At 51.7% G+C, this 15,372-nt stretch overlaps 1 protein-coding gene across 1 annotated transcript in view; it reads left to right on the top strand.

Annotated features, from left to right (window-relative positions):
• The window catches only part of LOC123775132 (serine/threonine-protein kinase H1 homolog), a 69,353-nt gene that overhangs the window by 7,830 nt on the left and 46,151 nt on the right, over positions 1 to 15,372 (top strand). Inside the window, exon 2 of the mRNA XM_045770032.2 lies at positions 9,790 to 10,006. Coding sequence (XP_045625988.2) covers positions 9,790 to 10,006 — 217 coding nt within the window. The remainder of the gene's footprint in view (positions 1 to 9,789; positions 10,007 to 15,372) is intronic.

Below are 15,372 nucleotides of genomic sequence, written 5' to 3'. Positions count from 1 at the left end.
TAAGTAAGAGATAGTTATGGTTTACAGTATCAAAGGTCTTTCTCAGGTCAATGACCCCCATTGGAAACTTATTTTTGTCAAGGGCTGTGCAGATTATGCCAAGCAGACTAATAATTGCATCGTTCATACTCTTTTGGGAGCGAAAGCCAAACTGACAGGGACTTAATATGTTAAATTTTACGTGGTAGGAGTAGAGCCGTTTGTAAATAATACTTTCAGATATTTTTTATAGTATAGGTAGATTAAATATCGGTCTGTAATCGTTTGTCTGCCGTATCGCCTCCTTTATGAACTGGCGTTACTCGTACATTTTTAAGGATATCGGGGAAAGTAAAATACAAGAGATTTGTTGAATAACGGAGCTATGGGTGGTGCAAGGGCATGAACAGCACTCTTGTATATCCATAGATGGTATTTCACTAGTGTTGCAGTCAGTGCAGGTGAATGTGCAGTGGTAAATGAATGGTGCAGGTGACTGTTCCGCTGTGGAGTAAGGCTGGAGGTTCCGCTGTGGAGTGAGGCCGGAGGTTCCGCTGTGGAGTGAAGCTGGAGGATCCGCTGTGGAGTGAGGCTGGAGGTTCCGGTGTGGAGTGAAGCTGGAGGATCCGCTGTGGAGTGAGGCCGGAGGTTCAGCTGTGGAGTGAGGCTGGAGGTTCCGCTGTGGAGTGAAGCTGGAGGATCTGCTGTGGAGTGAGGCTGGGGGGGGTCCACTGTGGAGTGAGGCTGGGGGGGGGTTCCACTGTGGAGTGAGCCTGGGGGGGTCCACTGTGGAGTGAGGCTGGGGGGGGGGTCCACTGTGGCGTGAAGCTGGGGGGGGGGGTTCCACTGTGGAGTGAGCCTGGGGTGGGGGGGTCCACCACCCTTGACACTGCAGTCATACTGCCTGCCATTTAAGTCTATGGCATTCACAATAATAATAATAATAATAATATTATTATTATTATTATTATTATTATTGAGAAAATCCGTAGGAGCCGTGATGAGGATTTAAACCTTTGCAGTGATAATTTGCAGGCACACGCCCCAGACAACTAGGCTACGACATGGTCAAAAAGATTGCAACCTGGAGTTCTACTTGAACCCTCGAGGATGTCTGAGGCTGACCAACACTGAACAAGGGAGATAGATCTGCCCGAAACGCTTTGCGTAATAGTGGCTTTAGGCATTGTATGTACTAGCTCTATCTATTAATCCAACAAACTTTGTAAAATCTCTTGTATGTATGTACCTTACCTAAATAAACATTTATTATTTATTATTATTATAGAAGTACACAACTAGTTACAGTGAACAAGGGTGATAGATGTACACAACAATATGAGGACCATAGCTATACTGACACTGACTGGTACAGGTATTAGTCGAGTGGAACATTTATGTAGTGGATAGGTGAGGCAGTATTGACGGGGGCCACGCTGCCTCTCCCCGGCGTGTCGACGCTGCTTCTCCCCGGCGTGTCTACGCTGCCTCTCCCCACCGTGTCTACGCTGCCTCTCCCCACCGTGTCTACGCTGCCTCTCCCCGGCGTGTCTACGCTGCCTCTCCCCGGCGTGTCTACGCTGCCTCTCCCCGGCGTGTCTACGCTGCCTCTCCCCGGCGTGTCTACGCTGCCTCTCCCCGGCGTGTCTACGCTGCCTCTCCCCGGCGTGTCTACGCTGCCTCTCCCCGGCGTGTCTACGCTGCCTCTCCCCGGCGTGTCTACGCTGCCTCTCCCCGGCGTGTCTACGCTGCCTCTCCCCGGCGTGTCTACGCTGCCTCTCCCCGGCGTGTCTACGCTGCCTCTCCCCGGCGTGTCTACGCTGCCTCTCCCCGGCGTGTCTACGCTGCCTCTCCCCGGCGTGTCTACGCTGCCTCTCCCCGGCGTGTCGACGCTGCCTCTCCCCGGCGTGTCTACGCTGCCTCTCCCCGGCGTGTCTACGCTGCCTCTCCCCGGCGTGTCGACGCTGCCTCTCCCCGGCGTGTCGACGCTGCCTCTCCCCGGCGTGTCGACGCTGCCTCTCCCCGGCGTGTCGACGCTGCCTCTCCCCGGCGTGTCGACGCTGCCTCTCCCCGGCGTGTCGACGCTGCCTCTCCCCGGCGTGTCGACGCTGCCTCTCCCCGGCGTGTCGACGCTGCCTCTCCCCGGCGTGTCGACGCTGCCTCTCCCCGGCGTGTCGACGCTGCCTCTCCCCGGCGTGTCGACGCTGCCTCTCCCCGGCGTGTCGACGCTGCCTCTCCCCGGCGTGTCGACGCTGCCTCTCCCCGGCGTGTCGACGCTGCCTCTCCCCGGCGTGTCGACGCTGCCTCTCCCCGGCGTGTCGACGCTGCCTCTCCCCGGCGTGTCGACGCTGCCTCTCCCCGGCGTGTCGACGCTGCCTCTCCCCGGCGTGTCGACGCTGCCTCTCCCCGGCGTGTCGACGCTGCCTCTCCCCGGCGTGTCGACGCTGCCTCTCCCCGGCGTGTCGACGCTGCCTCTCCCCGGCGTGTCGACGCTGCCTCTCCCCGGCGTGTCGACGCTGCCTCTCCCCGGCGTGTCGACGCTGCCTCTCCCCGGCGTGTCGACGCTGCCTCTCCCCGGCGTGTCGACGCTGCCTCTCCCCGGCGTGTCGACGCTGCCTCTCCCCGGCGTGTCTACGCTGCCTCTCCCCGGCGTGTCTACGCTGCCTCTCCCCGGCGTGTCGACGCTGCCTCTCCCCGGCGTGTCGACGCTGCCTCTCCCCGGCGTGTCGACGCTGCCTCTCCCCGGCGTGTCGACGCTGCCTCTCCCCGGCGTGTCGACGCTGCCTCTCCCCGGCGTGTCGACGCTGCCTCTCCCCGGCGTGTCGACGCTGCCTCTCCCCGGCGTGTCGACGCTGCCTCTCCCCGGCGTGTCGACGCTGCCTCTCCCCGGCGTGTCGACGCTGCCTCTCCCCGGCGTGTCGACGCTGCCTCTCCCCGGCGTGTCGACGCTGCCTCTCCCCGGCGTGTCGACGCTGCCTCTCCCCGGCGTGTCGACGCTGCCTCTCCCCGGCGTGTCGACGCTGCCTCTCCCCGGCGTGTCGACGCTGCCTCTCCCCGGCGTGTCGACGCTGCCACCTTGTTCATAAAATATAAACTGAATAGCTGAAGGCTGGAAATAATGCCCGTATAATGTAGGAGCTTGATGATTAGTTCGCTAGAGTAGACATGAGGATAATTGTTGCAGTTTGATCGAGCATCGCAGGTAAAACTACAATTGATGTTTTACCAGCCTTAGAGAAGCGTGGGGCTTCACACAACATTGTCACCTTGGTAGCCAGCGGTTTGTCACGCTCGGTCCTTCCTTCTATATTGGCACTGTTGGCTTGACGCTCAGCATGCTTGGGTCACTGTGACGCCATGCTTCTGTAGCACAGTTGGTAAGCTAAAATTGTCGCCATGAAGGGGCCCTGACAGCTGAGTGGACAGCGCTCGGGATTCGTAGTCCTGAGCTTCTGGGTTCGATCCCCGGTGTAGGCGGAAACAAATGGGCAGAGTTTCTTTTACCCTGATGGACCTGTTCACCTCGCAGTAAATAGGTACCTGGGAGTTAGAGAGCTGCTACGGGCTGCTCCCTGGGTGTGTGTTAACAAAAAGGAGGCCTGGAGGAGGACCGGGCCGAGGGGATGCTAAGCCCCGAAATCTCAAAATAACCTGAAGATAAGCTCAAGATGAATCAGAGGAACCCTTGGTGAGTCGTGCTTCTATTTGGCGGCGTGTTTCTTGTTAATGTTCACATTATTTATATTGAACATGTGCAAATGTCACCAAGCGATTAAAGCCGTACACGACACCACCTTGAAACCTCACTAATCTCTGTTTAACCTACGCATGAAACAACCCAGGGATCCCCTCGTCTATTACCTTACTTAATTTGTTCCACAAATCAACAACTTGTTTTCCCAAACAAATGTTTACCCAATTTTTCTGGCTGGAAACTACTTAGCCGAGTATAAGTAGGAGGATAAATGAGACGATAATGTTACTAGTAGCGAGTGCTACTCGTATAAAGACCGCCTGTTTAACAAGGAAAGGCCTTAACAAGGCCGTTCTGGCCAGGCTCACGCTTGGCAACAACATTAAATAATGAACAAATACACCGGGAATATAATAATGTAAACAATAATCCTTCTCTCACATGTAAACGCAAAATGAGAGAAAGTGTAAATTTTGTTCCCAGTAAACGGACATGGTCTCGGTCACTACTTGTTCAAATGTAATTAGTTCCAAAATGTAAAGAAACTCCCGTAATAATTAGACTAGTATGTTGACCAGACCACACACTAGAAGGTGAAGGGACGACGACGTTTCGGTCCGTCATGGACCATTCTCAAGTCGCAATCGACGTGAGACTGGTCCAGGACGGACCGAAACGTCGTCGTCCCTTCACCTTCTAGTGTGTGGTCTGGTCAACATACTTTAGCCACGTTATTGTGACTCATCGCCTGCATAGACTAGTATATTACTGACCAAATGAAGCCAAATACGTTTTATGCAAATTATTAAATTAACACCAAAAGCCCTCTCCCATAAAGGTAATAAGTGAATTAAGTTTTGTGAAGCGCTTTATTGTTTTGTGAAGCGCTTTTGTTTTGTGAAGCGCTTTATTTTGTGAAGCGCTTTATTGTTTTGTGAAGCGCTTTATTGTTTTGTGAAGCGCTTTATTGTTTTGTGAAGCGCTTTATTGTTTTGTGAAGCGCTTTATTGTTTTGTGAAGCGCTTTATTGTTTTGTGAAGCGCTTTATTGTTTTGTGAAGCGCTTTATTGTTTTGTGAAGCGCTTTATTGTTTTGTGAAGCGCTTTTGTTTTGTGAAGCGCTTTATTGTTTTGTGAAGCGCTTTATTGTTTTGTGAAGCGCTTTATTGTTTTGTGAAGCGCTTTATTGTTTTGTGAAGCGCTTTTGTTTTGTGAAGCGCTTTTGTTTTGTGAAGCGCTTTTGTTTTGTTGTTTTGTGAAGCGCTTTATTGTTTTGTGAAGCGCTTTATTGTTTTGTGAAGCGCTTTTGTTTTGTGAAGCGCTTTTGTTTTGTGAAGCGCTTTTTTGTTTTGTGAAGCGCTTTTGTTTTGTGAAGCGCTTTTGTTTTGTGAAGCGCTTTTTTGTTTTGTGAAGCGCTTTTGTTTTGTGAAGCGCTTTATTGTTTTGTGAAGCGCTTTTGTTTTGTGAAGCGCTTTTGTTTTGTGAAGCGCTTTTGTTTTGTGAAGCGCTTTATTGTTTTGTGAAGCGCTTTATTGTTTTGTGAAGCGCTTTTGTTTTGTGAAGCTCTTTATTGTTTTGTGAAGCGCTTTTTTGTTTTGTGAAGCGCTTTTGTTTTGTGAAGCGCTTTATTGTTTTGTGAAGCGCTTTTTTGTTTTGTGAAGCGCTTTTGTTTTGTGAAGCGCTTTTTTGTTCTGTGAAGCGCTTTTGTTTTGTGAAGCGCTTTATTGTTTTGTGAAGCGCTTTTTTGTTTTGTGAAGCGCTTTTGTTTTGTGAAGCGCTTTTGTTTTGTGAAGCGCTTTTTTGTTTTGTGAAGCGCTTTTTTGTTTTGTGAAGCGCTTTTGTTTTGTGAAGCGCTTTTTTGTTCTGTGAAGCGCTTTTTTGTTCTGTGAAGCGCTTTTTTGTTCTGTGAAGCGCTTTATTGTTTTGTGAAGCGCTTTATTGTTTTGTGAAGCGCTTTTGTTTTGTCTTTTTCTAAAGCATAGTCACAAAATTCCTCTTCTCATTCTATTTCATAGTTAGGAGCCGCCTTGACCCTGAGCTTGTGATGGTGTTGGTGGCCGCGCCGCTCCCCGCAACCCGCGCTCACGTCACCGGAAATGCGTCTTTTCTTCTTTTTTTTGCGTCTGGGGGGGGGGGGGGTCGGCGTTCAGCCCGTGGAGGCGTAACGAGAGCCAACTCTTGTAAGAAACTTAACTTTCTGGTTAAAACGAACAGTTACGGAAGGTGGTTACCGATGGAAGGTTGGGTGTAGTAAGGTGGGTCAGCTCCAGGATTCGTCAAGTATTTACGTACCAACACTTACGAAACCTGTAAATCTGTTCAGTCATGGCGGCTTTGTTTACATTTATTTACCAGTTTGAGTTCCGGAGCCCTACGAAGTTGTTTATACAAATAATAACATTAAATTGAGCAGTTTTCAAGCTCGTAAATTATTTAATTAATATAAAGAAAGCTGCCGTGGTTGATGAAAGATGTAAGAGTTTCTTAAGTGGGTACGTAAATGGTTGATCAATCCTGGCCGAAGACGACAATGGCAGGAGTTGATGCCACGACCGGTTGGTGAACCCCTACACGCACAACCATCCATCCATCCATCCATCCATCCATCCAGCCAGCCAGCCAGCCAGCCATCCATCCATCCATCCATCCATCCAGCCAGCCAGCCATCCATCCATCCATCCATCCATCCATCCATCCATCCATCCATCCATCCCATCCCATCCAGCCAGCCAGCCAGCCAGCCAGCCAGCCAGCCATCCATCCATCCATCCATCCATCCATCCAGCCAGCCAGCCAGCCAGCCATCCATCCATCCATCCATCCCATCCAGCCAGCCAGCCAGCCAGCCAGCCAGCCATCCATCCAGCCAGCCAGCCAGCCAGCCATCCATCCAGCCAGCCAGCCAGCCATCCATCCATCCAGCCAGCCAGCCAGCCAGCCAGCCATCCATCCATCCAGCCAGCCAGCCAGCCAGCCACAGTTTCACAGCACCACTAGCAGCGATTAAGGAATTAATAGATGGTATATTCTACTAATATTTGTTCTCAAGAACAAGGCATTTGTCCATTTCTCGTATGTTATCTGTGTACACATTCTTGTCTTAAATAGTATCATCACTGGTATGGCATCTTATGTTTGAATTGTACTTGTTATCCAACCTGTCATTTGTGTTCTTTAACAGTAAGGCCTTTCAACATGATTCCAGATCTTCTATATTTCTATTTTGTTCTATAGTATAATTTGACTGCGTTTTATATCTGGTTTCTATTTTTATATTTTTCATTTTACCATGGCTTAGGAGCTGGAACTTATTTTCATTAAACATTCATGTTATTTTATGTGGCCAATTGAAGAACCTGATTTACATGTATTTGGATGATTTACATCTGTCCTCTGTTGTCTATTCTCATGACAATTCTAGTGTCATCTGCAAAGGATGATACACTACTGTAGTTTGTTTCCTTGTCTATGTCCAATATGAAAATGAAAAAGTACTGGAGCAAGCACAGTACCCTGGGGGACTGATGTGAATTCTTTGTTGATTAATTACACACTGGGGTCTGTTCGTTAAGATATTAAAGACCTATCTGCCGACTTTGCTAACAATTCCATTTGTGTGCAATAACATTACCATCATTGTATAATACATTGACAATTTGTTTGTCTTCCGTGGTAAGTAAGAGCATGTGATAGTGGTCCAGCAATTGTGAGAGGCAGGAGCGTCGTGTCTGAACCATGTTGGTCAGGGGTATGTAGACATTGTGATCCTGTGGGTTTAGTGGTCTTCTTAGCACTCTACCAAAGACATTTTGATTTGAGATGTTAGTGCTATCGATCTGTATCTTTTGTCTCTGCTTTATTACCCTCTTCGTGAAGTGGGGCGATTTCAGGTGCTTTTTAAGTATGTCTGGGAAACACCGTATCTAGGCCCAGTCTCCAGATAATGTTTAGGCTGGTAATAGTGTTTTCTTGAAATTCTTGTTGAATACAGAATCCCACACCCCGTCCTCCTAAGGTTTCCCAAGGTCAAGAAACTGTCGTACTAAAGTGCCGTCTCCTAAGCTATCACACGACCCAAAACAGAAAACGGGACAGTATGTCAGTTTCGCGAGCCGCTCCCATTTTCTTGTACGACGATTTTTAGCCTAAGGTAAATTATGCGTCGAAATGCGACGTGCTGTTAGAAGGACTGGTTGGAATTCCAAGAATGTGGCCCGGGTGCGAAGTGCACTGGCATGCTGTCCATGACTACTTCAAAGTCCAGTGTGGTTAAGGAGACGTGTGATTTATAATTTGATGTTGGTATCACATTGATAAAGACTTAATCTAGAGTATCAATCTTTAGCGTGTTTAAGGGTTCATAGAAAACCGAATCATACTGAAGTCACAGTATTTAACTCTATTCTTTGTTGTTATCTGTGCCAGTTCCATCTTCCTTGTTCAGGGGGCCCAGTGTAGTTCTTGTTCTAGATATTGCATAAACAATATTTAAGATTTTTCATGTCACCAATGACCTTTTGCTCTCTGGCTCTCCGGGATTTTATGTAATTGTGCGATATGTCGTCCCAGGGATGCCTCCTGTAATTGGCTATGGTCAAAACATCTCTCTATTTATATGTTTTACGCAACTAATTGCTTGTATAAATCAATTTCGTGCCGCATTAACCCTTTAAATCTAGTATAATATATATATATATATATATATATATATATATATATATATATATATATATATATATATAATATAATGTCGTACCTAGTAGCCAGAACGCACTTCTCAGCCTACTATGCAAGGCCCGATTTGCCTAATAAGCCAAGTTTTCATGAAATAATTGTTTTTCGACTACCTAACCTAACTTTTTCGGCTACCTAACCTAACCTAATCTAACTTTTTCGGCTACCTAACCTAACCTAATCTAACTTTTTCGGCTACCTAACCTAACTTTTTCGGCTACCTAACCTAACTTTTTCGGCTACCTAACCTAATCTAACTTTTTCTGCTACCTAACCTAACCTAACCTATAAAGATAGGTTAGGTTAGGTTAGGTAGGGTTGGTTAGGTTTGGTCATATAACTACGTTATTTTTAACTCCAATAAAAAAAATTGACCTCATACATAATGAAATGGGTAGCTTTATCATTTCATAAGAAAAAAATTAGAGAAAATATATTAATTCAGGAAAACTCGGCCTATTAGGCAAAACGAGCCTTGCATAGTAGGCTGAGAAGTGCGTTCTGGCTACTAGGTACGACATATATATATATATATATATATATATATATATATATATATATATATATATATATATATATATATATATATATATATATATAAAGTGATGTTATCTGTTGTTGGTGATAGAGCCAGATAAACGACTGACTTACGTAACAGCTGGGAGAACTAGCAAGTCTGACACATTTAACAAAATTAACTATTCATGGTTGGAATGGTCGTACATAGCAACGGTGTTGTATGCCGGTGTTGTGGTGTATGCCGGTGTTGTGTTGTATGCCGGTGTTGTGGTGTATGCCGGTGTTGTGTTGTATGCCGGTGTTGTGGTGTATGCCAGTGTTGTGTTGTATGCCGGTGTTGTGGTGTATGCCGGTGTTGTGGTGTATGCCGGTGTTGTGGTGTATGCCGGTGTTGTGGTGTATGCCGGTGTTGTGGTGTATGCCGGTGTTGTGGTGTATGCCAGTGTTGTGTTGTATGCCGGTGTTGTGTTGTATGCCGGTGTTGTGGTGTATGCCGGTGTTGTGTTGTATGCCGGTGTTGTGGTGTATGCCAGTGTTGTGGTGTATGCCAGTGTTGTGTTGTATGCTGGTGTTGTGGTGTATGCCAGTGTTGTGTTGTATGCCGGTGTTGTCTTGTATGCCGGTGCTGTGGTGTACACACTACCCAAGCCTTGCTCTCTCCCTGTACACTTGTACACACTACCCAAGCCTTACCCTCCCTCTGTACACACTTGTACTCACTGCCCAAGCCTTACCCTCCCTCTGTACACACTTGTACACAGTACAAAATGTTGCCCTCCCCCTGTACAGCTGTAGGCCCCTAGCCGCGCCTTGTGGTGCCTACTAGAGAGTTGTTGACATAGCTGTGATGGTTGTGTTGCACAGGTCCGCGGACGACGTGCTGATGAGCACCATCTGTGGGACGCCGGAGTACATCGCGCCAGAGATGGTGGCCAGACGCCTCTACACCAACGCCGTCGACCTGTGGGCCGTGGGCGTCATCACCTACATCCTCCTGCGCGGCGACTTTCCCTTCTTCGACAGGGAGAGAATACGCTTATACAAGAAGATTCTCAAGGGCAGGTACGCCCTGTCTGACGAGGTGAGTGTTGCTTTCGTGTGCTAGCTGCTGTGTTTGTGGGGGGGGGGGCAGGGTCACTCCCTTGGTGTAGGGGGGCAGGCAGTGTCACCCCCTTGGTGTAGGGGGGCAGGCAGTGTCACCCGTTGGTGTAGGGGGGCAGGCAGTGTCACCCCTTGGTGTAGGGGGGCAGGCAGTGTCACCCCTTGGTGTAGGGGGGCAGGCAGTGTCACCCCTTGGTGTAGGGGGGGCAGGCAGTGTCACCCGTTGGTGTAGGGAGGCAGGCAGTGTCACCCCTTGGTGTAGGGGGGCAGGCAGTGTCACCCCTTGGTGTAGGGAGGCAGGCAGTGTCACCCCTTGGTGTAGGGGGGCAGGCAGTGTCACCCCTTGGTGTAGGGGGACAGGCAGTGTCACCCCTTGGTGTAGGGGGGGGCAGGCAGTGTCACCCCTTGGTGTATGGGGGCAGGCAGTGTCACCCCTTGGTGTAGGGGGGGCAGGCAGTGTCACCCCTTGGTGTAGGGGGGCAGGCAGTGTCACCCCCTTGGTGTAGGGGGGCAGGCAGTGTCACCCCTTGGTGTAGGGGGGCAGGCAGTGTCACCCCTTGGTGTAGGGGGGACAGGCAGTGTCACCCCTTGGTGTAGGGGGGCAGGCAGTGTCACCCCCTTGGTGTAGGGGGGCAGGCAGTGTCACCCCTTGGTGTAGGGGGGCAGGCAGTGTCACCCCTTGGTGTAGGGGGGACAGGCAGTGTCACCCCTTGGTGTAGGGGGGCAGGCAGTGTCACCCCCTTGGTGTAGGGGGGCAGGCAGTGTCACCCCTTGGTGTAGGGGGGGCAGGCAGTGTCACCCCTTGGTGTAGGGGGGGGGGGCAGGCAGTGTCACCCCTTGGTGTAGGGGGGCAGGCAGTGTCACCCCTTGGTGTAGGGGGGACAGGCAGTGTCACCCCTTGGTGTAGGGGGGCAGGCAGTGTCACCCCCTTGGTGTAGGGGGGGCAGGCAGTGTCACCCCTTGGTGTAGGGGGGCAGGCAGTGTCACCCCCTTGGTGTAGGGGGGGCAGGCAGTGTCACCCCTTGGTGTAGGGGGACAGGCAGTGTCACCCCTTGGTGTAGGGGGGGGGCAGGCAGTGTCACCCCTTGGTGTAGGGGGGCAGGCAGTGTCACCCCTTGGTGTAGGGGGGGCAGGCAGTGTCACCCCTTGGTGTAGGGGGGCAGGCAGTGTCACCCCCTTGGTGTAGGGGGGCAGGCAGTGTCACCCCTTGGTGTAGGGGGGCAGGCAGTGTCACCCCCTTGGTGTAGGGGGGGCAGGCAGTGTCACCCCTTGGTGTAGGGGGGGCAGGCAGTGTCACCCCTTGGTGTAGGGGGGCAGGCAGTGTCACCCCCTTGGTGTAGGGGGGGCAGGCAGTGTCACCCCTTGGTGTAGGGGGGCAGGCAGTGTCACCCCTTGGTGTAGGGGGGGCAGGCAGTGTCACCCCTTGGTGTAGGGGGGCAGGCAGTGTCACCCCTTGGTGTATGGGGGCAGGCAGTGTCACCCCTTGGTGTAGGGGGGGCAGGCAGTGTCACCCCTTGGTGTAGGGGGGACAGGCAGTGTCACCCCTTGGTGTAGGGGGGGGGGCAGGCAGTGTCACCCCTTGGTGTAGGGGGGCAGGCAGTGTCACCCCTTGGTGTAGGGGGGGCAGGCAGTGTCACCCCTTGGTGTAGGGGGGCAGGCAGTGTCACCCCCTTGGTGTAGGGGGGCAGGCAGTGTCACCCCTTGGTGTAGGGGGGCAGGCAGTGTCACCCCCTTGGTGTAGGGGGGGCAGGCAGTGTCACCCCTTGGTGTAGGGGGGGCAGGCAGTGTCACCCCTTGGTGTAGGGGGGGCAGGCAGTGTCACCCCTTGGTGTAGGGGGGCAGGCAGTGTCACCCCTTGGTGTATGGGGGCAGGCAGTGTCACCCCTTGGTGTAGGGGGGGCAGGCAGTGTCACCCCTTGGTGTAGGGGGGACAGGCAGTGTCACCCCTTGGTGTAGGGGGGCAGGCAGTGTCACCCCCTTGGTGTAGGGGGACAGGCAGTGTCACCCCTTGGTGTAGGGGGGCAGGCAGTGTCACCCCCTTGGTGTAGGGGGGGCAGGCAGTGTCACCCCTTGGTGTAGGGGGGGCAGGCAGTGTCACCCCTTGGTGTAGGGGGGGCAGGCAGTGTCACCCCTTGGTGTAGGGGGGCAGGCAGTGTCACCCCTTGGTGTAGGGGGGCAGGCAGTGTCACCCCCTTGGTGTAGGGGGGACAGGCAGTGTCACCCCTTGGTGTAGGGGGGCAGGCAGTGTCACCCCTTGGTGTAGGGGGGCAGGCAGTGTCACCCCCTTGGTGTAGGGGGACAGGCAGTGTCACCCCTTGGTGTAGGGGGGCAGGCAGTGTCACCCCCTTGGTGTAGGGGGGGCAGGCAGTGTCACCCCTTGGTGTAGGGGGGCAGGCAGTGTCACCCCCTTGGTGTAGGGGGGGCAGGCAGTGTCACCCCTTGGTGTAGGGGGGGCAGGCAGTGTCACCCCTTGGTGTAGGGGGGGCAGGCAGTGTCACCCCTTGGTGTAGGGGGGCAGGCAGTGTCACCCCTTGGTGTAGGGGGGCAGGCAGTGTCACCCCCTTGGTGTAGGGGGGACAGGCAGTGTCACCCCTTGGTGTAGGGGGGGCAGGCAGTGTCACCCCTTGGTGTAGGGGGGGCAGGCAGTGTCACCCCCTTGGTGTAGGGGGGGCAGGCAGTGTCACCCCTTGGTGTAGGGGGGCAGGCAGTGTCACCCCCTTGGTGTAGGGGGGGCAGGCAGTGTCACCCCTTGGTGTAGGGGGGCAGGCAGTGTCACCCCCTTGGTGTAGGGGGGGCAGGCAGTGTCACCCCTTGGTGTAGGGGGGGCAGGCAGTGTCACCCCTTGGTGTAGGGGGGGCAGGCAGTGTCACCCCTTGGTGTAGGGGGGCAGGCAGTGTCACCCCCTTGGTGTAGGGGGGGCAGGCAGTGTCACCCCTTGGTGTAGGGGGGGCAGGCAGTGTCACCCCCTTGGTGTAGGGGGGGCAGGCAGTGTCACCCCTTGGTGTAGGGGGGGCAGGCAGTGTCACCCCTTGGTGTAGGGGGGCAGGCAGTGTCACCCCCTTGGTGTAGGGGGGCAGGCAGTGTCACCCCTTGGTGTAGGGGGGGCAGGCAGTGTCACCCCCTTGGTGTAGGGGGGGCAGGCAGTGTCACCCCTTGGTGTAGGGGGGGCAGGCAGTGTCACCCCTTGGTGTAGGGGGGCAGGCAGTGTCACCCCTTGGTGTAGGGGGGCAGGCAGTGTCACCCCTTGGTGTAGGGAACTACCAGGCAAAACGCGCACAAAAGGAATTACAAGTAAGGCAGGAAGATGGACCTTAAATTCTCTAACGAACAAAACCCAAAGAGTAACGGTGAACAAACTGAAATTTCCGATCATGCACCGTGAAGGGCTCGGCGCCCCAGGGGACTGTGCTTACTCCAGTACTCTCCCCCCCCCCCCCTCCCCCCGTACCCTCATGTCGGACATAAAGGACAAACTAGAGTACTGTATCAGTCTTTGCAGATAACATTAGGATTTATATGAGAGTAACAGTATAGAGGACACAACACGCCTCTACTCTGATCATCCATCCACTCCATTCAAGACCATCAGGTCTTTTAATGGCCACATCAAATAATAGAAGTTTAATGAAGATAATTTTCAGTTCCTGCACTATAGAAAATATGAAGATATAAACACGAAAACGCATATAGAACGCGGGCAGATCACACTACAGAACGAAAAAGGTTTAGGAGTAATCATTACAGAAGATCTTACTGTTAAGAACACACTGAAGTAGTCTTGCAGTTGTCACAACTGCAAGAAATAATAACAGGTTGGATAACAAGAATATTTCAAACAAAAGATGGCACAGCAGTGATGGTAGTTTTCAAACACTAGTGCTCTCTTGGGTGGAATATTGTTGCACAATAACAGTCCTATTCAGAGCTGTAGTAATTACTAACCAGGAGAAAGTGCATAAAACTGTTACTGCCCGAATCTGCTGTATAAAACATCTAAGCTTTTGGGATCACTAACATTGTTTAGATCTGTATTCCCTAGTTCCTAGACGGAAGAGATGCATAATAATTGATACTTGGGAAATATTAGAAGGACTGATTCCAAATCTGCATTCAGAAATAGCACCATATGAGACCAGGCGGCGTGGTAGGCTGTACAAAATAGCTTCTTTACAAAGCAGATGTGCAATAGGTACGCTGAGAGAGAACTCTTATCTACATAAGGGCCCAAGACTTCATAGCTCCCTTTAAACATTAGGCATAACTGGCCGACCTCTCGCAGTGATAAGAAACGAACCGGATTAACACTTCTAAAGGATACCTGATTAACTGTGCTGTGATTCACACACCAGGCTGCGAGCAGCTGCATGTAGGAGCCTGGTCGACTAGACCCCCGAACCAGGAGGCTTGGTCAGAGACCGAGCCGTAGGGACATTGAACCTGGGAACCAATGCAAGGTTCAACCCATTGACCGCACCACCACAAACTCACAATACCTCCCATTAAGCAACATTGTCTTTGTCTTAAATGTTTCGGGTGGTGGTGATGGGGGGGGGCGAAGGGGTGTTATGCAGTGTTGGAGGGTAGTATGTTTCGGGTGGTGGTGATGGGGGGGGGGGAAGGGGTGTTATGCAGTGTTGGAGGATAGTGTGTTGTGGAGTGCTTTGTCTCTGAGGTTACGGGTTGGGTTGTGTTAGGAATAAGGTCTTGTGTGCTTGTGTTTTGTATGTATTGTGTGTGTTTACCTGTCAATACTTGCCTCTCATTGTTTACGGGGCAGTCAAGTCTAGCTCCATATGCCCCACCTGCCCGCCTTGTTGTACCTGTTGCATCTGAATTTAAGTATTCTGAGTTTCAAATTCTTTGGTGACTCGGGTCTTTGTGGATGGAGAGGTCGTCTTCCACAACACTTTTCTATTACAGCATTCCACTTGTTAGCTGCCCATACAAGGTACGAGTATTTCCTTATGTTCCTTTCGCTCATTTGCGTTTCCAGCTTCCACCTATTTCCTCTTGTCCTGCTTTCTTTCAATCTGAAAAGGTTATCCTCTATTTTTATCCAACTTGTCTATGCCCCCTCAGTATCTTGTATGGTGTGATCATATCATCTCTGTTACTTCTAGCCAGGGTTGTGAGGTTTATTTCCGTTAGCATATCTGCGATGCTTAATCCTCCTAGGTCTGGTGTTGGAGGTGGTGGTGGAGAGGAGGAGAATGATGAAGCCCGGTGTTGGGGGAGTGAGGGAGGGCGGGCGGGGTGGCGGGGAGCAGAAGATGTGTTGAGAGACGGGCACTGGTGAGTATTGTGGTGGATGTGGCGGCGGTGTCCGAGCAGAGGCAGCATTGTCTC

This window comes from Procambarus clarkii, chromosome 92, assembly GCF_040958095.1.
Source record: "Procambarus clarkii isolate CNS0578487 chromosome 92, FALCON_Pclarkii_2.0, whole genome shotgun sequence".
In the NCBI taxonomy this organism is placed as follows: Eukaryota; Metazoa; Arthropoda; class Malacostraca; order Decapoda; family Cambaridae; genus Procambarus; species Procambarus clarkii.
The sequence above is the reverse complement of the archived record's forward strand: the minus strand, read 5'-3'. Positions and strand labels throughout refer to the sequence as shown.